Raw genomic sequence first — 23,429 nt, forward strand, 5'->3', positions numbered from 1 at the left:
ATAGACAGTCATTTTTTGTTGTTGTTGTTTTCTTAGGTAAATAAACTTTTGAGAGGGCTAATGTGGTATTTTTGTAGTAGAAGAAATGGTTTAAATTGATAATGTATTTTCAGGGGCAAGAATCACCTTGAACTACAAAATGTGGGCTTATCAATGTTATATTAGGTGAGTGATTCTAGCTTACTTTAGTGGACAGACTACATATGTTGTTCTATAGTTATCATTTTCTTGGGCTGCCAGAAAACATCTCATCCCTTGGCATGTCCCACATATTAGATAGAAAGAAAAAGAGAAGAGAGGTGGAGTACAGGTGATGAAGGATCTGTAGACTCAGAACTCGGCAGAAACGACAGCTGAGAACAGTCAGGAATGGTGATTGCTCTGCAGCTGTATTGAATTAGCAAGGGTAGACATGTTTTCTGACTGGGAAAGACCAAGGGAGGAAAACAAAACTTCAGAATTTCAGGATTTCTAATTTTTAACTAATTCAGTGTGATGTCAGTAAGTCTAAGACCCATGGAAATACAGGGCATATGGAGCTGTAAACAATAGGTAGTTGTTGATATATGCGATGGTGGTTTCAAGTGACTTTCATTTCTGAGTGTTCCACTTTTTTGAAAAAATGATTTTGAATTTGGAAAATAACATGTGCAAGCTCCTATCATTTGTTTTCCGCTATCATATTATATTGGATGGAAAAGTAAATTGATACTATAGACTAAAATATATGAGAAACTTTGGAGAGTAAGAATTTTGATAGTTCAGTTAAAAATACTGTACTCAGCCATAAAAAGAAACAAAATTGAGCTATTTGTAATAAGGTGGATAGACCTAGAGTCTGTCATACAGAGTGAAGTAAGTCAGAAAGAGAAAGACAAATACCATATGCTAACACATATATATGGAATTAAAAAAAAAAATGTCATGAAGAACCTAGGGGCAGGACAGGAATAAAGATACAGACCTACTAGAGAATGGACTTGAGGACACAGGGAGTGAGAAGGGTAAGCTGGGACGAAGTGAGAGAGTGGCATTGACATATACACACTAACAAATGTAAAATAGATAGCTAGTGGAAAGCAGCCGCATAGCACAGGGAGATCACCTCGGTGCTTTGTGACCACCTAAAGGGGTGTGATAGGGAGGGTGGGAAGGAGGGAGATGCAAGAGGGAAGAGATATGGGAACATATGTATATGTATAACTGATTCACTTTGTTATAAAGTAGAAACTAACACACCACTGTAAAGCAATTATACTCCAATAAAGATGTTAAAAAAAACACACACAGATTATATGTAAAAACAAAACAAAACCAAAAACGACAACAAAAAAAAAAACTGTTTTTGTTTTGTTCATTCTTGGAGAATTCTTATTAAAACTCTAGATTTAAGGAAAAAATACTATTTTATATGGTATCTTGCTCAGGCTGTGCCAGCAGATTAGAGGCAACTGAAACAATGAATATGGGAACTTCAGAAATGTAGCAATATATAGTTTTCAAATATATTTACTATTTGTGTAAAAGGTGTTTGTGTTGCTTATATGCACGCCCACATAAGGCTATTTTATGTGGTCATGGTGGTGCAAATAAATTGATAATGAATTATAATTTTGAGATTCAAAAGGATTTGAAGAGAATATGATTTTTGTAACTATTACAGACATCCTATTTCCTCTATCTTTAATTCTTTGTCTTGGCTCAATTACCCTAATATGTTTGAAAAGATCAGCATTTTAGAAATTCTTATTTATATTTTTATAAGTATTTTGATTTATAATTCATTCTTCCAAGTATAAGAATATGAAGGGCCTTAGATAAATCTTCATAATTTAACATAATTACCTTTAAATATGAAAATAATCTTTGATAAATTCACAGTATTGATTTTCTTACCTGTAGCCCAGTTTGTTTTTCATTAGATTATAATGAGAAATGTACTCAAAATTATTGCTTCTATAATAATAATAATAATAATAAAATTTAAAAATACCTAGTCTTTCAAACATTGTCTGTAGTTAAAAACATCTGCACATATTTTATATGGCAGATACATTATTTTGATTCATTTTATAAAGGTAGTAAGGCATTAATATTTGTAATTCTTTTTCTTTTAACTTTTTTATCACCCTACTTATCTAAATCCAGAGTAACTTTAAATAACTGAAAAACCTTTTCAAACCTTTAAGATATACTAAGTGAAATAAGCCAGTCACAAAGGGCAAATATTATACAATTCCACTTGTATAAGATACCTAGAATGGTCAAATTAAAAGACAGAAAGACTGGGAGAAAGGGAGAGTGGGAAGTAAAAAAAAAAAAAAAAAAGTCTTTTTAGCCATGCAATGAGATACACTATGGCATTTTAGTATGACTTCAGTTCAAGAGTACCATGTGTCCTTTGCCGTAATAAAGACTTCATTCTAGATGAAAAACAAAGAGTGCATGTAAAACACTGAGCACTGACTGGGTGGACAATTATTATCTTAGTGAATGTTATCTTTTATTATTATGGGCAGTAAATGTTTCAGAAGGTCAAAAGAGCAATGTGAAATAATGCATGTTTTAAATGGCTTCATGAGTATGTTTATGACAGATCAAATTACATACTTAAAATATTTTCCAACATCCTTTATTAAGAAACTGTATTATTCTAGGAGGAATTGTTGATAAGGATCTTCGTCACTACCTCAACTTACGATTTCAGAAGGGTTCTGTGGACCACGAACTTCAGCAAATCATTCGTGACAACCTCTACCTCCGCACGGTGCCATGTGAGTAACAGGCAATTTTTTTTTTCCTATGGTAACAGATAAATGTTCACTGTGTATTCACTGTTTAATTTAAAAGAAAAGTTCAATTGCACTGATTTTTTAAATGGTGGACTTTTGGAATAGACAATTTATTTGAGATATGGAAGTTTTAATGCAAAAGCTTGTGACTGCAGTTGTGTGGTTTATGATGATGTCATAGCCAGAAGAGACAGATTTTCAAGCTACAAAACCTAACTTCTCAAGTTAGTATGGAGAAATATTAATTCTAGTCCAGGGTGTTGGTGATTTCAGAATGAATCATAATTGGGGTAGAACTCCTCACAGGGAGACAAGAGAATGCAATTTCAATTCATTAGCTGAAACAGCTATTTCATAGATGGAATCTACACAGTAACTCCCAATCTCATCACTGGTTTGCAGCAGGGGAGTCTTACAAGTGGAAAGGAAATTATGTATTGGAAAGTAAAGTTAAATGTTCTGTAACTCTGAGAAAGTGATAACGTTGAGTGTTGGGCACAAATTTCTTAATATACAATGTTTAAAAATTCACAACAATCCCTGATTATGAGCAGGTGCTACTTCAAAAGGGAGGAATTGGTAAAATGATAAAATTCACAAATCAACTTTTTAGTACCTGCTTCAGCTCATTTGAGAATCTTCTATTTACTTTAGGACAATTCAAGGACGTTTCAAGCCAGATTCTAGATCCTAGATAGATCAAAATCAATTTCCTTCAAGGTAGATTCCATGACCTCCAGAAACGTTCCAATCTCTCTGGAAACTCTGATCTGTGAGTGTGTTCCTTTTGTTTTAGTTTTGTTCTAAACTTTAATAAACTCAAAGATGTGGGCAGTGGAAGGTTGATATTAAAGAAAGAAAAACTTGGCTGAGATAAATGAAACAAATAAACCATGTATATATATACATATACATACATATATATATATGTATGTGTGTGTGCATATATATGTATGTATGTATATGTGTGTGTGTGTGTGTATATATATAGTTTCTGGGATTGAACTACCAGAACTATGTGAAAGGTATGGATTAAGGATGACTATACCGAAATACTGAAAACACACAAAGAAGTGAAATGGATAATTCAGCATCCAACCCTTTTCACCTACACACATCTTAGGAGGGGTGGTCCTTCCCACTGTTAGCACTAAATGTTCATCAAAACAAAAATGCCAGGGCACCACTATCAGGCATTCCTAGATGAGAATGCTTATTGATTGACATCTTGTCAGTCCAAATGCTACCTCTGTGTGTGTGTGTTAGTTAAGTGAATAGACTTTTGGACTCTGAACAGTATGGAGATTCCTTAAAAAACTAAAAATAGAACTACCATATGACCCAGCAATCCCAGTACTGGGCATATACCCTGAGAAAACCATACTTCAAAAAGAGTCATGTACCACAATGTTCATTGCAGCTCTATTTACAATAGCCAGGATATGGAAGCAACCTAAGTGTCCATCGACAGATGAATGGATAAAGAAGATGTGGCACATATATACAATGGAATATTACTCAGCCATAAAAAGAAATGAAATTGAGTTATTTGTAGTGAAGTGGATAGACCTAGAGGCTGTCATACAGAGTGAAGTAAGTCAGAAAGAGAAAAGCAAATACCGTATGCTAACACATATATATGGAATCTAAAAATAAAAATGGTTCTGATGAACCTAGGGGCAGGACAGGAATAAAGACACAGACGTAGAGAATGGACTTGAGGACACAGGGAGGGTGAAGGGTAAGCTGGGACGAAGTCAGAGAGTAGCATTGACATATATACACTACCAAATATAAAATAGATAGCTAGTGGGAAGCAGCTGCATAGCACAGGGAGATCAGCTCCATCCTTTGTGACCACCTAGAGGGGTGGGATAAGGAGGGTGGGAGGGAGACGCAAGAGGGAGGGGATATGGGGATACACGTATGCATATAGCTGATTCACTTCGTTATACAGCAGAAACTAATACAACACTGTAAAGCAATTATACTCCAATAAAGATGTTGAAAAACAACAACAACAACAACTAGAAGTTGAGAAAGTGCATTCTTAAGCTTGTAAGTTTGACATTAGAGTGATGGGCAGAGGTAGATGGATTAAAGTAAGTGACTGAACTATTTATAAGGAAACGGGTGGACGCATTTTCAAAACTGTGATGTTGTCAGTGCAGTTGTGTGAATTTATCTTTTGTGACATGAAAGAATGGAGATCTGAAATACTGAATAAAGAATCCAGGTACTTTATTATGTTTAAAAGCTGAGGGAAACAGATAAGAGGCTGACATTCAAGAATACCTGTAATAAAAATATAAAAAAATAAAAAAAGAATACCTGTAGTCCTTGCTAAGGTGATGACGTAAATAAGAAGTCTTAATTAAATATGAAGATAATAGGAGTAAATTTTGCATTAGTTAATTAACTTCTTAAATAAGTCATCTCTCTTCAGAGTTCCAAAGAAACACTATGATGGAAAAATACATATAAAAGTAAAATAACTAGGCTTATATGAGTAAACATAAAGAGGTTCGTGATGTGATTTTGGTATAAGATCATAAATTCAATTAGAAATCCTTGAATAGCTCCTATAAAGGAGATGATTAGAAACTTAATGAATATGAATATTATGATCAATTATTCTTTGAATTTGTAGCCAGCACTCCTAATAGCCAATTCCAATAATACCATTCACTAACAATGCTCTTAACTTGGCATAAAAGTGAAAAAAACATCTAAGGTAGATGTGATTCTAATTTATATTATCTGTAATCACTTTTTAACTGACGAACTGGACCTGGACAATCCGGCAACTTCACTCAGTGTATCTTTGAATGAAATGTTCAGACGTTTTCAAAGAGTGTGCAGCAAAGATATGTCAGTAAATGTGAAAAATCCTGCTATTGTTTAGAAATTTACATGTGTATCCAGTATATCTATTGGCTTTGAGTATGGAGTGATATTTGTTACATATTCTTTGGGTCAAATAATTCTCATTGGTTTTCGGTACCCAGTACCATAATAGGAAATTGTATTATTGAAGAGCTTGTCTCTGCCTTTATATATGCATTCATTAAAATGTATACCTCTTGTTTAACTTACTAACAGGAATAGGTCATGGAAACAAAATTGTTGTTAACTTGTAAACATGTTTGGGTGGTTTAACTTTTTTAGTAAGGCGAGACCCAACGGAGTAATTCTGCTTACTGCCACCACATTATTCCACCACCACCAACTACTACTAAAAAGAAAGCAGCTGGATTTCCTTGGTGCCTAGTGAGTAAGAGGGAGTTCTGGGATGAGGGCTGCAGAGACTCCATCCCCTCACACACACACACAGTACTCATCCAAATCTTATTGTGAACAACTTAGCTCCTATAACTCCCTCTGAAGGAAATCTGGGCCTGGCTGCTGGCTGATTTCTGAGCTAAGCACAGGAGGGTGGTGGTCAGTCCAAATCTCTACTGGGCCTTAACTGCATATAATGTAAAATCCCATCAGTGTGTTCCCTGCCCCATAAACAAGGGGTGCCTACACTTAGCCTTTGCATTTTGTCTTCCAAGAACCTTATCTCAGAACATAATTCTTCAAAAACATATTTTTTTAAGTTGTGTCTATAAGCATGGAAGGCAGGACTTGGTCATAACGATAGGGCTGTTGGGCCTATAGTGAGCATGAGTGTGTATACACACACACACACACACACACACACAAAGAGGCCCTCATGAGATCAGTTCATCATTCTTTCAAACTGAATTATGTAGAAAAGATCCTTAGGAACTGATTCTATATTTTCAGTTGTTTTATTGGGAAATATTTTAAATTTATTTGAAGCCAAAAGAAATACCAATGTGTATATGCCAAGTAAAAGACAAAAATCAATAAAGCTAAAGGCCTAAATTCTTCTATAAAAAGCAAATAAAATGAAAAACATAGATTTAAGATATGAAAGAAATTACTTTTATGGAAGAGTTGATTGAGATGTAACTCACAATGGTGTTTCTACATATTTAAGGACTTTAAGTTAGTATAACTAAACCATGTTAAAAAGAAGCATTCTCAAGAATAAAACTGTAAGGCTTCTAATGTATTTTTTTAAGTTCTCTGTTATACTAGATTATCTTTCATGGAAAAGCAAATAGAAACAGACTTAAAATGTTATAGGGACTGTTTTCTTTTAAAAAGAGAAGTTACCAATCCACTGAAAGTTACAGCCATGCAGAGTCAACATCCCTTTGCCCTAATTATATAATCCCATGTAAGACTATGGTCAGAGAGGACTATTGGAGAGAAGCTGGTGACCACATATCTATTATAAAGTCTGGAATTAGGGCAGAGCTTCCTATTATATACTGCATGGGGAAAAATAATTTTAATACTTAAGCAAAAATCAGTACTTTTAAAGCTTGCCAAAATATGCTTATTATTCAACAAGGCAATAGTTTTGGTGGGCATGAATGAATCTAATTACTCATAATTTTCATCATGAAGGTTTCAAGCATATGGTAAGAAGTGAGAGTGAAATCAATCTGTGGAATACCAAAAAACTAAAATCATCTTCTAACAATGAAATGAAATTCTCTGAGTTGAAGGTGATCAAGAACATGATTAAGTACCCAGAATATGTTTAAGCAATATAGGCCTCTGTGCTGGGATGGTAGGTTGAACTGTAGGTAGACATGCAGGCATAAGATTAGAGATATAAGATCCAACTGTATTTTAAAACAATATATTGCAACAGCTGTATATTACACATCTGTTTCACCTTTAACTTTATTGCTTCAAACAAGAATCATCCATTTAGAGGCTCTTTTTTGGAGTTGCTTTTAGAGTATGAATTGTGTTCTTTCACAATTATTTCAGAATCAAGTTCCAGATTTTTGTTCTTTGAAAATGACTTGGATTTTAAAAAAAATCCTAATTATATTTTGTGCTAAGTGTTGAGAATAAGGGTTATTAGAGAATAAATATGGTTATTAACACTGTGAGCCAAAGAAGAAGGAAATCTATACACAAATGAAACTAAATTTCTTGAGAGATTTATAAACTGCCCCCTGGGAAGCTAGGACAAAAGGAAAAATTCAAAAGCTTCTGAGCACTATCAAATATTAGAAAAGGTTTTAGTCATTCATATGTATGCCCACCTGGTATATTTATTAGAAATGTGTTGTTGGTTTATAGAAAGCTGTATTAGCTTTGCCCTCTCCCTCTTATCTCTAAGAATAGTAAGATCTAGTTTCATGTCGTATATGTGAGAATACCATAGATTTTTTCTTTTTTCATTGAACAAAACAAATGCATCTTTCCTGGTCACATAGTAACATTCATTGGTTTGGTTGACAGAATACATTATAGGAGAGAAATGGCTTCAAAATATTTCTTAAAATGGAAAGTCAAGGAACATTAGAAGGAACGGTATTGATTTATCCATTTGACACCACAGAGCACTAGCTTTATAATAAAAGAACATATCTGACACACAAAAAAAGCAATAAACACCAGCAGTGAACAATATTACTGATCTTCTAAACCACATAAAATTCCCTTTGCCCTGACTTGATCAGCTTTTTTTGTGGTTGTGACCCAATCTTTCTTCTTGGTTTTTTTCCCTTTTGGTTTGTATCTCTTTTTCCTCTTCATAAGAGGAAGGCTCTCCATAGGAAATCTGGGTTTGTGGACCACACCCGAGAGTATGTATACTCCTGGGCTTCATTGCTTCCAGCAGCTGCCCAAGGAAGAATTGGAGATGGGTGTGTGAAGCCATTTTTCCACCTTCAGAAGAGCCAGTCATCACTTTAAATGGAAAATAGCTCACCTTCCAGGGAACCCAGAATCTTCTCCCTGCAGACTTAAAGGTTGTAGCCTAGTTGGATATAATTTGGTCAACACACCTCATTATATGCCTCTTCACTTTTTGAATAGAAAGAATTAGGGCTCTAGCAGGTTCAGACCTACCCAGGTTTCCAAGTCAGCTGATGAGTACATAGGCTGTTGGATAATTGTAGTAGCTGAAGGAAAACTATAGGCAGTGAACACTAGCATTATTGCAGGACTTTAAGGCTGTAGATTTGTAGTAGAGCACTGAGTCTTAATCCAAATACACCTGACCAAAAGAACAATGAAAACAAGGATACTAATTGTGGTTACTGATATCCTTATGTTTAGTGTACTAGTCAGTTATTTGCACATTGCAGTTTAGCTTTGTTAGAGAATAATAAGTAGAAATAACCCTTTACTTTAACTATGGCAACATGACAACATGGCACTATGGAAACAGCATTCATCTAAGAATTGGGAACCATTGGTTCTGAACTGGCTATGCCACTAACTAACTCTAGAACCTTGGCATAGGCTTTACCTTTAGGACTAGGGAGAGAGAGGTAAGGGAATAAAGTGAATTCTAATGGTTCTTTCTGATCTAAAATGCCATCATTTTCAAATTCCATTGGCTTCCTGTTCCTTATTTTATCATAATTCAAATCAGGTCATCAAATTGGCTTAAAATATTCTGGGTATGTAATGCCCTCAATATTGAGCAGGTGTAAACAGCTTATGGAAACTGAAGATATATCAAATACAGCAGACACTTCGGGGAAGAATAAAGAGCTGGGTTTAAATTAAGTGCAATTCTGGATAAAACAAGCCATGCATGGAATTTCAGATTTTTCTATGAATGTCAATTTAAGGATGCCATCATAACTCTGATGTTCCTTGAAATCTGCCTTCGCTATTCATGAAACTCTGAAATATGATCCAGTCCTAGTAAGTGGATGGGAAAATAAACATAATGAGAAATACAAAGCTTTTAAAATCACTTTCCTCTTTTGGAATGTGTAATGAGTTGAGATGTGACATAAAGGCTTCTGAAGCATTAGGTGTGTTGTCATGAAAATGTGATTATAATCTTTATATGATGTTTAACATAAAATATAGTGTCTTCTAATGTTGAACTGTAATAAGTGTCACTTATACAAGTGAACGGCCTTGGGAAACACCCAAATAGATCTAGCTAAAGGGAGGTTAAATCAGTGCACACTGTGATCTTTACAGCACTGTTTAAAAATATAGGCAAGTCAGTAGGGTTTCTCACACAGAGTAATAAAAGGTAAGACTCTATAAGACACTGATGAAAGAAATCAAAGATGACACAAACAGATGGAGATATATACCATGTTCTTGGATTGGAAGAATCAATATTGGGAAAATGACTATACTACCCAAAGCAATCTACAGATTCAATGCAATCCCTATCACATTACCAATGGCATTTTTTACAGAACTAGAACAAAAAATCTTAAAATTTGTATGGAGACACAAAAGAACCCAAATAGCTGAAGCAATCTTGAGGGAAAAAAACAGAGCTAGAGGAAGCAGACTCCCTGACTTCAGACTATACCACAAAGCTACAGTAATCAAGACAATATGGTACTGGCACAAAAACAGAAATATAGACCAATAGAACAGGATAGAAAGCCCAGAGATAAACCCACGCACTTATGGTCAACTAATCTATGAGAAAGGGGACAAGAATGTATAATGGAGAAAAGGCAGCCTCTTCAATAAGTGGTGCTGGGAAAACTGAATGCTACATATAAAAGAATGAAATTAGAACACTCCCTAACACCATACACAAAAATAAACTCAAAGTGGATTAAAGACCTAAATGTAAGACTGGACACTATAAAATTCTTTGAGGAAAACATAGGAAGAACACTCTTTGACATAAATCACAGCAAGATCTTTTTTGACCCACCTCCTAGAGTAATGGAAATAAAAACATAAACAAACAAATGAGACCTAATGAAACTTAAAACCTTTTTCACAGCAAAGGAAACTATAAACTGGACGAAAAGACAACCCTCAGAATGTGAGAAAATATTTGCAAATGAATCAACGGACAAAGGATTAATCTCCAAAATACATAAACAACTCATGCAGCTCAATATTAAAAAAAGAAACAGTCCAATTAAAAAATGGGCAGCAGATCTAAATAGACATTTCTCCAAAGAAAACATACAGATGGCCAAGAAGCACGTGAAAAGCTTCTCAACATCATTAATTATCAGAGAAATGCAAATCAAAACTACAATGAGGTATCACCTCACACCAGTTAGAATGGGCATCACCAGAAAATCTACAAACAACAAATTCTGGAGAACGTGTGGAGAAAAGGGAACCCTCTTGCCTGTTGGTGGGAATGTAAATTGATACAGCCACTATGGAGAACAGTATGGAAGTTCCTTAAAAAATTAAAAATAGAACTACCATACAACCCAGCAATCCCACTACTGAGCATATACCCAGAGAAAACCATAATTCCAAAAGGAACATGCACCCCAGTGTTCATTGCAGCACTATTTACAATAGCCAGGTCATGGAAGCAACCTAAATGCCCATCAACAGATGAATGGATAAAGAAGATGTGGTACATATATACAACGGAATATTACTCAGCCATAAAAAGGAATGCAGTTGGGTCATTTGTAGAGACATGGATGGACCTAGAGACTGTCATACAGAGTGAAGTAAGTCAGAAAGAGGAAAACAAATACCATATATTAACGCATATATGTGGAATCTGCAAAAATGGTACAGATGAACAGTTTGCAAGGCAGAAATAGGACTCAGATGTAGAGAACAAACATATAGACACCAAAGGGGGAAAGCGGGGGCTGGGGGTGGAGGGATGAATTGGGAGATTGGGATTGACATATATACAGAAGTATAAAATAGATAACTGATAAGAACCTGCTGTATAAAAAAATGAATTAAAAATAATAATACTTTCAGTAACAACCACATGAAATATCAACAAGCTGTAAAATTTTGTCCAAGTCTATTGACCTTCCTCTTTCAACCCTTCTAGCCAAGCTTACAGAAGATCAGTTAAGCATTGGAGAATGCAAAATAACACAGGACTTTAATTGATGGGTTTAATTGCAAGATTAAGAGAGAGTAAGCAGGTTTCCAGATATTTTCTACTTCTGTTCAAAATGAACTTTCTGTCTCGTGAGAGTTGCTTTTTCCTAGTCTTTTATAGATTTAGCAGACATATTACTGGTTTTGTGCTAATGAATAAAGCCTAGTCCCCCTGAAATTAAAACTACCTGTACTCTAACCAACATTTTGCTTGGTTCGGGTTCAACTTCTTGGAAATAATCAAATCTCAATTGTGGAAGAGGTCTAAGTAAAGCTCAGTGAGTATCATGTGTTTCTCTGTTTTGCAGCCTTCTTTGTAGTTGTGTAGGGGCCATATGAATAGTTTGAGACAATATGACTGAGGAAGTGACGATATGGTCTCTTCCTGCATCTCTCTTCTCCTGCTGCAGTGAACTTAATGGCCATATATTTTAGTTGGTGTACCCATCACAAGAATGGAGACTGTCCTGGACCACATTAAGCAGGCCAGATTAAAACTTGCAATGTTGAACATTACATTAAGTTTTGGAAGTTCATTTGTTATATCACAGCACAGATTAGAATTCTGGCACAAACCAAAGTGTCCTTCATATGAAAGTGAATACTAGGACAAAATATGTTAACCCCTTGCTCAGTTCTTGAAAATAAGTGAGATAGGCAATTATAAATCTTGCTTTTTCCTTTGCTATGTGTGCATATGTCAAAGTAAAAGAAAGGAGTCTGTATAAAACATATGCTATTGCATTGTTCATCAGTGCTTCAACCTGGCAGGCTGGTTGTTTCTTTTATTAAAAATAATGAAGAAATATAACTATTTTTAATAAAATTCATATTGCTATTCTATTTTCTACAGTAGAAAAGACTTTCAGACATGATTAATGTGAAAAGAGAGATTAATGGGAAATACAGGTTCTGTAGTGTTCTGTGGAATTTTTATTTAGTTTGCACCTTGAACTTGATTACTTCAATCGCTTAGATAAATTTGTGACTTGGAATATTGGTTCATTAGGGATGAAAGAAAAATACCACACTGTCCTTTTTTCTCTAGTTAATGATAAACCTTGAAAATAAGATAATCATTTTTCAATTAGGCTCCATTCAGAGACTAGAAAGCATAGTTATCAACATGTTCAGAACATAATCAGCATTAAGTTGTCATATTTTGGCTGTATTAATGTTGTTAAATTGACATAATAGTCATTATAAGTGGATGCTCTTCCCTGAAATCAGTTTTTGCCTGAAAGATTTTAGCAATTAAAGTTGTATTCATTAGCATACCTATGTCTATACTTTTTTCCAATTCATTATTATGATTCTTACTTTCAATTGCCTAAAGTTATGAAACCATGTAAAGTTATAACATAACATTTCAATTCCTTGACTTAGAAGAAGTGCCACATTATTGATCCTCCACACAAGGTGTGTGGACCTTCCTTATGAAAATTAATACCCTCCAAGTTTCCACTTTGAGAGTGTTCTTTCAGTTTAATAGTAAATGCTCCAGACTTCAGGGCTGCTCCTTTATTCCTTGCTCTGGCATCTGCTTGTCCATAATACTCAGCCTGGAAGGACTGACCCTGCTGGAGAACATCTCTCCCTTCCCTAACTCCTAGCTACTAATAGGTCAGTATGTTCTTGATTTTCTTTGTATCACAGAAGTAGAAAATGGCATAGTGAGGTATTAACTGGGGAGCAAGAGGAAAAATTAGAGGAAATTAAAAATAGTAAAAATCCCACCTTGATATGTGACAGCCAGTTTTATGGTAGAAGGCATTATAGAGATTTGAATGTATCTGGACTCTGTTACTGATTCTACAGCTCTAACTAAATCACTTTAACTCTAGTGGCCTTGGTGTGTTCATAAACAAAGGCACTGTAAACTATGGCTTTGTTAAGCTCTGGGGTACTAATTTAAAAGGAATAATTGGTTGGAATGGGCAAGATGTAGAACAAACAGAATGATGGGTTTCATGGAGAAAAAGTGAACCAGTCTCCCATAGGTGATCTTTCAAATAGATGAAATCTTGAGTTCAGAGGGTTCTCTTGTTGTTTGGTTGTTCATGTGTTTGTTTAAAGAGGAACTGATTTTTAAATAGATATATGATAAATAGGGTGAGAGATAGAAAAATGAAAAGGACTTAGTCTTTTTACCTCATTTTTATTATATCCAGAATATGAATCATAATTTTATTTACCCTTTTCATGGTAATGTTAGGATTAATTAGTATTCATGCAAAAGTAATTTGAAAATCAAAAATGTCTTTTAAGTGCTAAATAGTGTTGCTTCAGGTTGGTTTCTTAAAATACCCACCTCTTCATTAGTCTTTGTAATTGTCCTCTGATGTGCATCACAGAATTTATAAACGTATATGTATAAAAGAAATAATACATATAATAATATATAAACAAATATATGTATAAAAGAAATAATGCTAACCAAGTGAAAAGGGACAGTTTTACTGACTGAGTTATGAAGATAACCTTCCTCAAGTGGTGCAATAACTGGGTAAAGTGTTAACTGCCATCACTAAAGACTAATTGAGTTGAATGGGAAAGCATTACCTGGAAATCTTCTATGGGGATATCTTCACATATATATGCAGTCTAATTAACAAAGATGACCTTGCTATGTACAGTGATTAACTGTTCTGCAAATCAGAAGTAAATTAAAAGTAAATACTTATCCAGCAAGCTGCCATAGCCTCTCCTAATTATTCTGCCATGGATCAAAAGATGAATATTTTATTTGGGGCACCAGGATTATAGGGTCTCTTAATGCTGCAGGCAAACCACTCCAGGGTACATCAGATGGGGAGTAAAAAGTTTGGTCTTAGTTTAAACAAAATTAAGATTTATATGTAAATCTTTATATATATATATATATATATATATATATATATATATAATGGCTATCAAGTAAAAAGGGGCAATTTTACTGCCTGAGTTATGAAGATAACCCTCTTCAAGTGGTGAAATTCTACATCTCCAACAGTTGGCTAGTACTTTATTGCCTGATTTAACTCTCTTATTTGGTTCTTTATGACATCATAAAACAACTCAAACACTGGAATTTTTTATTATAAATATTTTTAAAGGATTATCTGTAGATCAAAAGTGTTCTCAAAGTGAGAATTCTACTGAAGAGTATAATTGAGTCTGCTAAATTAAAAGCATTTGATAGGCCCAGTAGCTAAACAAATTAAAAATGTAGAGAAATATACTGAGGTAATAATAAAACAAGAATACAGTATTAAATTTCCAAAGCAATTGAGAGTAATGATTGAGGTAATTGCTACCTTAAAATTCATTTCTGAGTGTAGTGACTTTTATGTTTCTAAAGAATAAATATTTGCAAGAGTAGAAATATGTTGTTTAGAAAATGATTATATAAAGGAAGCAATAACTAGGTCTCTCTATTAAAAAAAATTCAGAGTTTTAAAACTTTAGTAGGGTTTATTTGCTATTTGAAATGTTAAAAAGTACATTATTTTACTGCAGAGAAATAATCATTTTGTGAGTCAACATCCTAAATGGTAGAGCTATTTCTTCTAAAATGTATAAAAATATATTTTTATACATAAAATTGAATAAAGTGTAAGTGATGCAATAAATATATTTATTTTCTCCTTGACAAACTTATCTTACATAAAAATGTAGCATTAAAGAAAAAGTTGCTTTAACCTACAAACAATGAACAAATGTAAAAAAATTACACTCTTTAAGTATTAATTTCTGATATACATGTTCCTAACTATAAAATATTTGAAAGCATTGACGTGATCTATAAGTACATATATAGAAATAGCAAATAATTAATTTAGTAATTTCCAATTAGTACTTACTTAGTAACTTCAAACACTGAATTAAGTAGTCAAATTCTCATTCAGAAATGTGTATTACCTTTCTAATTGATATAATTTGGAGAATAATCAGCTTTTTGAAGTATAAAAATTAAAGGTAAAGTATTCACTAAAGAATCAAGTTGTCGGGCTTCCCTGGTGGCACAGTGGTTGAGAGTCCGCCTGCCGATGCAGGGGACACGGGTTCGTGCCCCAGTCTGGGAAGATCCCATATGCCGCGGAGTGGCTGGGCCCGTGAGCCATGGCTGCTGAGCCTGCACGTCTGGAGCCTGTGCTCCGCAACGGGAGAGGCCACAACAGTGAGAGTACCGCGTACTGCAAGAAAAAAAAAAAAAAAAAAAAAGAATCAAGTTGTCCAGGGAACTTACCTCTCCAAAGAATGTAAATTTGGGTTTCCAGCCCGAGGAAAGTGGAAGAAAAGTACATGCAGTAAAATTGAAAATGGATAAAAGTAAGACATTTTCTTAGAAAGCAGAGTAAATTATGGGAGCAAATTATAGCTATCATGGGAGGAAGTGGAATGGTTTCCTGGAATAACTAGGAAATAAAAATGAACTGGGAGAGCAAGGATGGGGTAAACAAAGTGGTCTAAAGTGTGTGTATATATCATTTTCCCACTGCTGCTGAAAGAAATTACCACAGACTCGATGGCTTAAACAACATAAATTTATTATCTTACATTTCTGTGGGTCATAAGTCCAAAATGACTTTCTCTGGGTAGAAATCAGGTGTTGGCAGGGAGGCATGCTCCTTCCAGAGGATCTAGGGGAGCCTCCATTTCCCTTCCCTTTTCCAATGTTTAGAGGCTGCCTTCATTCTTTAACTCATGCCCCCCTTCTTCATCTTTAAAGCCAGAAGAATAGCAGCTTCAAATCTTTTTCTAGCTCTGACCCTCCATCCTCTTTCTTAGAAAACTCATGTTATATTTGAGCCCATCCAAATAACCCAAGATAAACTCCCCATCTAAAGAGCCCTAATGTAGTCAATCACATCTGCAAGTCACTTTTGAAAATTAGCGTTTTGGAGATTATGTAGGCTGTGGACACCATTTTTTTTGGGGGGGTGGTGCATTATTTAGCCTACCAAAGTGTATAAATTGGAGTTGTCACCAAAGCCAGAGCTCACAATCAGAAGCAGAACCCGGGGGAATATATTCAGTCAATCGCAGTATCTGATTTTTATTGGCTTTGGATTTGCAAGTGGCTGTCTTAGCTGAAAGACTGGCTGAATCCCACCATGGTTGTCTGCAAGTTATCTTCTTCGATCCTCAGTCATTCAATCATTCAGTCCCATAGGTAAGAACTTTCCTGGGAAGACAGCCTCTTTTACTTCCTCAATGGCCCTTTCCTGTATTTAACTTAATCTTCCTCTTCCTCACCATCATCATTGTCATTATCACTATTATCTCTTTCTGTAATGTTAAATGTTGACCATTTTTGTGATATCATTATCAAATAGCAGAAGCAACTCCACAATGCCTATAAAGGAGGAGCTTAGAGAAAATCGAATTGGAGGGTTCATTGATTTACTCACTTAGAAAATATTTATTGAGTGCTCACTGTGTTCTAAACACTGTTCTAGGCACTAGTGGTAAAGTAGTTAAAGCAAATGAAATTCCTGCCCTCATGAATCATGTTTTAGTGGGGCAATATGAAAAATAAACAAACAAGAAAATAAAGAATTTGGCAACTGAGGATCAGTGCTATGAAGAAAAATAAATGAAATGAGAGATGATAGGTAGTGCTAAGTATGTGTTTGTGTGGATGTGTGTGTATGTGTTCTATTTTAAATAGGGTTATCAGGAAAGGTATCACATATGCGCAGAGACTTGAAGGAAGGGAGAGCAAAAGCCATGATAATATCTGAAGAAAGAACCATGTAGGCAGAAAGGACAAAAGCCCTCAAGTAGGACGATACTTGGTATGATGGGTATGAAGGACAGATAGGGAGGCCAGATGTGCTGGAATGAAATTAATGGGAGACAAGGGGAGTGGTAGACGGTGATGTCAGAGGAAGGATGAGAGAGGGAGACAATACACAGTCACACAGGCTATGGTAAAGGCTTTGGCTTTATGTTAAATGAGATGTGAAGGTAATTACATGGTTTTGACACAGGAATAATGTGATCTGCCTTATGTTGTTTTTTTTTTCATTATTTGATATTTTTTATTTTTCAAAATTCTGTTCCACATATGATTTAACATATCCTCTTCAATAAATTTACAGTTTAAGTACACTTGGATAAAAAACAGAAAAACTCTTACATAGGTGTTCAGTACAAGAGGATCTATTACGCAAAGAAAGTCCTTATTTTCAAATTTCTAAAAGAAAAAATATAATACGAAGAAAAAAAGAAATACTTTACTAGATAAGTTAGAGATATAGGTAATGTACTTTACATAGAAACATATATACACCGACTAACACAAACACATATAAAACCTATTACTTAGGATAAGTATCTGATACAAGTTCACTCAGTCAACAAGTATTTATTGAACACTTACTGTGTATGTTAATGTATGTTTGCTTACACAAAGTCATGAAGAGTGTCCCTGTTAAAAGCCCTTAATAACTGACATTTCATTACCAGACATCAGAGGTCATCCATCCATGATAGGAATGAGCTTCCCACTCCTTTATGTTTCTGCTACATGCATTCTCATGGCTTCTTCTCCCACCTTCCAATAGAATCCATCATCCATCATTCCTGGTTACAGGCTACTGCATTACTTGTAGAATGAGAAATTTGGTGACATAAATTTCCCAAACAAAAGACATAAATACAATAAAAGGTATTCTGCAAAAAAATATGCCTTTCCTTTCAAAGATAAATGAATAAAGAGCTTTAATTTTTAGTTATCTAAGATGAAAATTTTATACTTGTGTGGAAACAAAGTTCAGCAGTCTCACTTCATTTCCTTATTATGAGGGGGGATGCCCCAACAGATCAGAAAAGAATATAGTGTACATAAAGTAAGGGTTAAAAGTAATTAATAAAAGTGTTTTTGATATAACTATGAAGAAATATAAATAATTTTTTCATTTTTCTTTGGCTGCACAATACTCTTTCCAGGAATAAATCTTAATGGAAAATATTTTTAAAAGAGAAAAATCGTTATTTACAAATATGTTCAGCATTTATTAAGAGCTGTGGAAAATTTAGAATTGACATGGAATGGACAACTTTGGAGAAATGGATAATTAAATTATAGTGCATCTCTTTGTTTAATATGTAGTTTTTTACAGAGACTTTTTAATTTTTGAATTTTATTTTGTTTATTTTTTCTATACGGAAGTTTCTTATTAGTCATCCATTTTATACACATCAGTGTATACATGTCAATCCCAATGGCCCAATTCATCACACCATCACCACCACCCCCACTGCTTGCTCCCCCTTGGTGTGCATACGTTTGTTCTCTACATCTGTGTCTCAATTTCTGCCCTGCAAACCGGTTCATCTGTACCCTTTTTCTAGGTTCCACATATATGCATTAATATACCATATTTGTTTTTCTCTTTCTGACTTACTTCACTCTATATGACAGTCTCCAGATCCATCCACGTCTCAACAAATGACCCAATTTCGTTCCTTTTTATGGCTGAGTAATAGTCCATTGTATATATGTACCACATCTTCTTTATCCATTCGTCTGTCGATGGGCATTTAGGTTGCTCCCATGACCTGGCTATTGTAAATAGTGCTGCAATGAACATTGGAGTGCAAGTGTCTTTTTCAATTATGGTTTTCTCTGGGTATATGCCCAGTAGTGGGATTGCTGGATCATATGGTAATTCTCTTTTTAGTTTTTTAAGGAGCCTCCATACTCTTCTCCATAGTGGCTGTATCAATTTACATTCCCACCAACAGTACAAGAGGATTCCCTTTTCTCCACACCCTCTCCAGCATTAGTTTTTTGTAGATTTTCTGATGATGCCCATTCTAACCAGTGTGAGGTGATAGATACCTCACTATAGGTTTGATTTGCATTTCTCTAATAATTAGTGATGCTGAGCAGCTTTTCATGTGCTTCTTGGCCATCTGTATGTCTTCTTTGGAGAAATGTCTACTTAGGTCTTCTGCCCATTTTTGGATTGGGTTGTTTGTTTTTTTAATATTGAGCTGCATGAGTTGTTTATATATTTTGGAGATTAATCCTTTGTCTGTTGATTTGTTTCCAAATATTTTCTCCCACTCTGAGGGTTGCTTTTCATCTTGTTTATGGCTTCCTTTGCTGTGCAAAAGCTTTTAAGTTTCGTTAGGTCCCAAGTGTTTATTTTCATTTTTATTTCTATTACTCTAGGAGGTGGATCAAAAAAGATCTTGCTGTGATTTATGTCAAAGAGTGTTCTTCCTATGTTTTCCTCTAAGAGTTTTATATGTCCGGTCTTACATTTAGGTCTGTAATCCATCTTGAGATTATTTTTGTGTATGGTGTTAGGAAGTGTTCTAATTTCATTCTTTTACATGTAGCTGTCCAGTTTTCCCAGCACCACTTATTGAAGAGACTGTCTTTTCTCCATTGCATATCATTGCCTCCTTTGTCATAGATTAGTTGACCATAGGTGCGTGGGTTTATCTCTGGGCTTTCTATCTTGTTCCATTGATCTATGTTTCTGTTTTTGTGCCAGTACCATATTGTCTTTTATTTATTTATTTTTTTCCTGCTTTATAACTAATTTAATCAGTTATACATATACATATGTTCCCATACCCCCTCCCTTTTGCGTCTCCCTCCCACCCTCCCTATCCCACCCCTCCAGGCGGTCACAAAGCACCGAGCTGATCTCCCTGTGTTACACGGCTGCTTCCCACTAGCTATCTACCTTACGTTTGGTAGTGTATATATGTCCATGCTGCTCTTTCGCTTTGTCACAGCTTACCCTTCCCCCTCCCCATATCTTCAAGTCCATTCTCTAGTAGGTCTGTGTCGTTATTCCTGTCTTACCCCTAGGTTCTTCATGACATTTTTTTTCTTAAATTCCATATATATGTGTCAGCATACAGTATTTGTCTTTCTCTTTCTGACTTACTTCACTCTGTATGACAGACGCTAGTTCCATCCACCTCATTACAAATAGCTCAATTTTGTTTCTTTTTATGGCTGAGTAATATTCCATTGTATATATGTGCCACATCTTCTTTATCCATTCATCTGATGTTGGACACTTAGGTTGTTTCCATCTCCGGGCTATTGTAAATAGGGCTGCTATGAACATTTTGGTACATGACTCTTTTTGAATTATGGTTTTCTCAGGGTATATGCCCAGTAGTGGGATTGCTAGGTCATATGGTAGTTCTATTTGTAGTTTTTTAAGGAACCTCCATACCGTTCTCCATAGTGCCTGTACCAATTCACATTCCCACCAGCAGTGTAAGAGTGTACACTTTTTTCCACACCCTCTCCAGCATTTATTGTTTCTAGATTTTTTAATGATCACCATTCTGACAGGTGTGAGATGATATCTCATTGTAGTTTTGATTTGCATTTCTCTAATGAGCAAAGATGTTGAGCATCCTTTCATGTGTTTGTTGGCAGTCTGTATATCTTCTGTGGAGAAATGTCTATTTAGGTCTTCTGCCCATTTTTGGATTGGGTTGTTTGTTTTTTTGTTATTGAGCTGCATGAGCTGCTTATAAATTTTGGAGATTAATCCTTTGTCAGTTGCTTCATTTGCAAATATTTTCTCCCATTCTGAGGGTTGTCTTTTCGTCTTGTTCATGGTTTCCTTTGCTGTGCAAAAGCTTTTAAGTTTCATTAGGTCCCATGTGTTTATTTTTGTCTTTATTTCCATTTCTCTAGGAGGTGGGTCAAAAAGGATCTTGCTGTGATTTATGTCATAGAGTGTTCTGCCTATGTTTTCCTCTAAGAGTTTGATAGTGTCTGGCCTTACATGTAGGTCTTTAATCCATTTTGAGCTTATTTTTGTGTATGGTGTTAGGGAGTGATCTAATCTCATACTTTTACATCTCCCTGTCCAGTTTTCCCAGCACCACTTATTGAAGAGACTGTCCTTTCTCCACTGTACATTCCTGCCTCCTTTATCAAAGATAAGGTGACCATATGTGCGTGGGTTTATCTCTGAGCTTTCTATCCTGTTCCATTGATCTATCTTTCTGTTTTTGTGCCAGTACCATACTGTCTTGATTACTGTAGCTTTGTAGTATAGTCTGAAGTCTGGGAGCCTGATTCCTCCAGCTCCATTTTTCGTTCTCAAGATTGCTTTGGCTATTCGGGGTCTTTTGTGTTTCCATACAAATTGTGAAATTTTTTGTTCTAGTTCTGTGAAAAATGCCAGTGGTAGTTTGATAGGGATTGCATTGAATCTATAGATTGCTTTGGGTAGTAGAGTCATTTTCACAGTGTTGATTCTTCCAATCCAAGAACATGGTACATCTCTCCATCTATTTGTATCATCTTTAATTTCTTTCATCAGTGTCTTATAATTTTCTGCATACAGGTCTTTTGTGTCCTTAGGTAGGTTTATTCCTAGATATTTTATTCTTTTTGTTGCAATGGTAAATGGGAGTGTTTCCTTGATTTCACTTTCAGATTTTTCATGACTGGTATATAGGAATGCCAGAGATTTCTGTTCAATAATTTTGTATCCTGCTACTTTACCAAATTCATTGATTAGCTCTAGTAGTTTTCTGGTAGCATCTTTAGGATTCTCTATGTATAGTATCATGTCATCTGCAAACAGTGACAGCTTTACTTCTTTTCCGATTTGGATTCCTTTTATTTCCTTTTCTTCTCTGATTGCTGTGGCTAAAACTTCCAAAACTCTGTTGAATAAGAGTGGTGAGAGTGGGCAACCTTGTCTTGTTCCTGATCTTAGTGGAAATGGTTTCAGTTTTTCACCATTGAGGACGATGCTGGCTGTGGGTTTGTCATATATGGCCTTTATTATGTTGAGGAAAGTTCCCTCTATGCCTACTTTCTGCAGGCTTTTTATCATAAATGGGTGTTGAATTTTGCTGAAAGCTTTTTCTGCATCTATTGAGATGATCATATGGTTTTTCTCCTTCAATTTGTTAATATGGTGTATCACGTTGATTGATTTGCATATATTGAAGAATCCTTGCATTCCTGGAATAAACCCCACTTCATGATGGTGTATGATCCTTTTAATGTGTTGTTGGATTCTGTTTGCTAGTATTTTGTTGAGGATTTTTGCATCTATGTTCATCAGTGATATTGGCCTGTAGTTTTCTTTCTTTGTGACATCCTTGTCTGGTTTTGGTATCAAGGTGATGGTGGCCTCGTAGAATGAGTTTGGGAGTGTTCCTCCCTCTGCTATATTTTGGAAGAGTTTGAGAAGGATAGGTGTTAGCTCTTCTCTAAATGCTTGATAGAATTTGCCTGTGAAGCCATCTGGTCCTGGGCTTTTGTTTGTTGGAAGATTTTTGATCACAGTTTCAATTTCAGTGTTTGTGATTGGTCTATTCATATTTTCTATTTCTTCCTGAGTCAGTCTTGGCAGGTTGCGCATTTCTAAGAATTTGTCCATATCTTCCAGGTTGTCCATTTTATTGGCATAGAGTTGCTTATAGTAATCTCTCATGATCTTTTGTATTTCTGCAGTGTCTGTTGTTACTTCTCCTTTTTCATTTCGAATTCTATTGATTTGAGTCTTCTCCCTTTTTTTCTTGATGAGTCTGGCTAATGGTTTATCAATTTTGTTTATCTTCTCAAAGAACCAGCTTTTAGTTTTATTGATCTTTGCTATCATTTCCTTCATTTCTTTTTCATTTATTTCTGATCTGATTTTTATGATTTCTTTCCTTCTGCTAACTTTGGGATGCTTTTGTTCTTCTTTCTCTAATTGCTTTCGGTGCAAGGTTAGGTTATTTATTCGA

General features: G+C 35.1%; 1 protein-coding gene across 2 annotated transcripts in view; it reads left to right on the forward strand.

The window, feature by feature from the left end:
- The window catches only part of MAGI2 (membrane associated guanylate kinase, WW and PDZ domain containing 2), a gene marked incomplete at its 3' end in the record, with an annotated part of 1,305,599 nt that overhangs the window by 370,657 nt on the left and 911,513 nt on the right, over positions 1-23,429 (forward strand). For both annotated transcript variants that reach the window (XM_082632410.1, XM_082632411.1), the window contains exon 2: positions 2,658-2,774. In XM_082632410.1, the coding sequence (XP_082488536.1) occupies positions 2,658-2,774 (117 nt within the window). The remainder of the gene's footprint in view (positions 1-2,657; positions 2,775-23,429) is intronic.

Source organism: Mesoplodon mirus (assembly GCF_964341445.2).
Source record: "Mesoplodon mirus genome assembly, chromosome: 9".
Lineage (NCBI taxonomy): Eukaryota > Metazoa > Chordata > Mammalia > Artiodactyla > Ziphiidae > Mesoplodon > Mesoplodon mirus.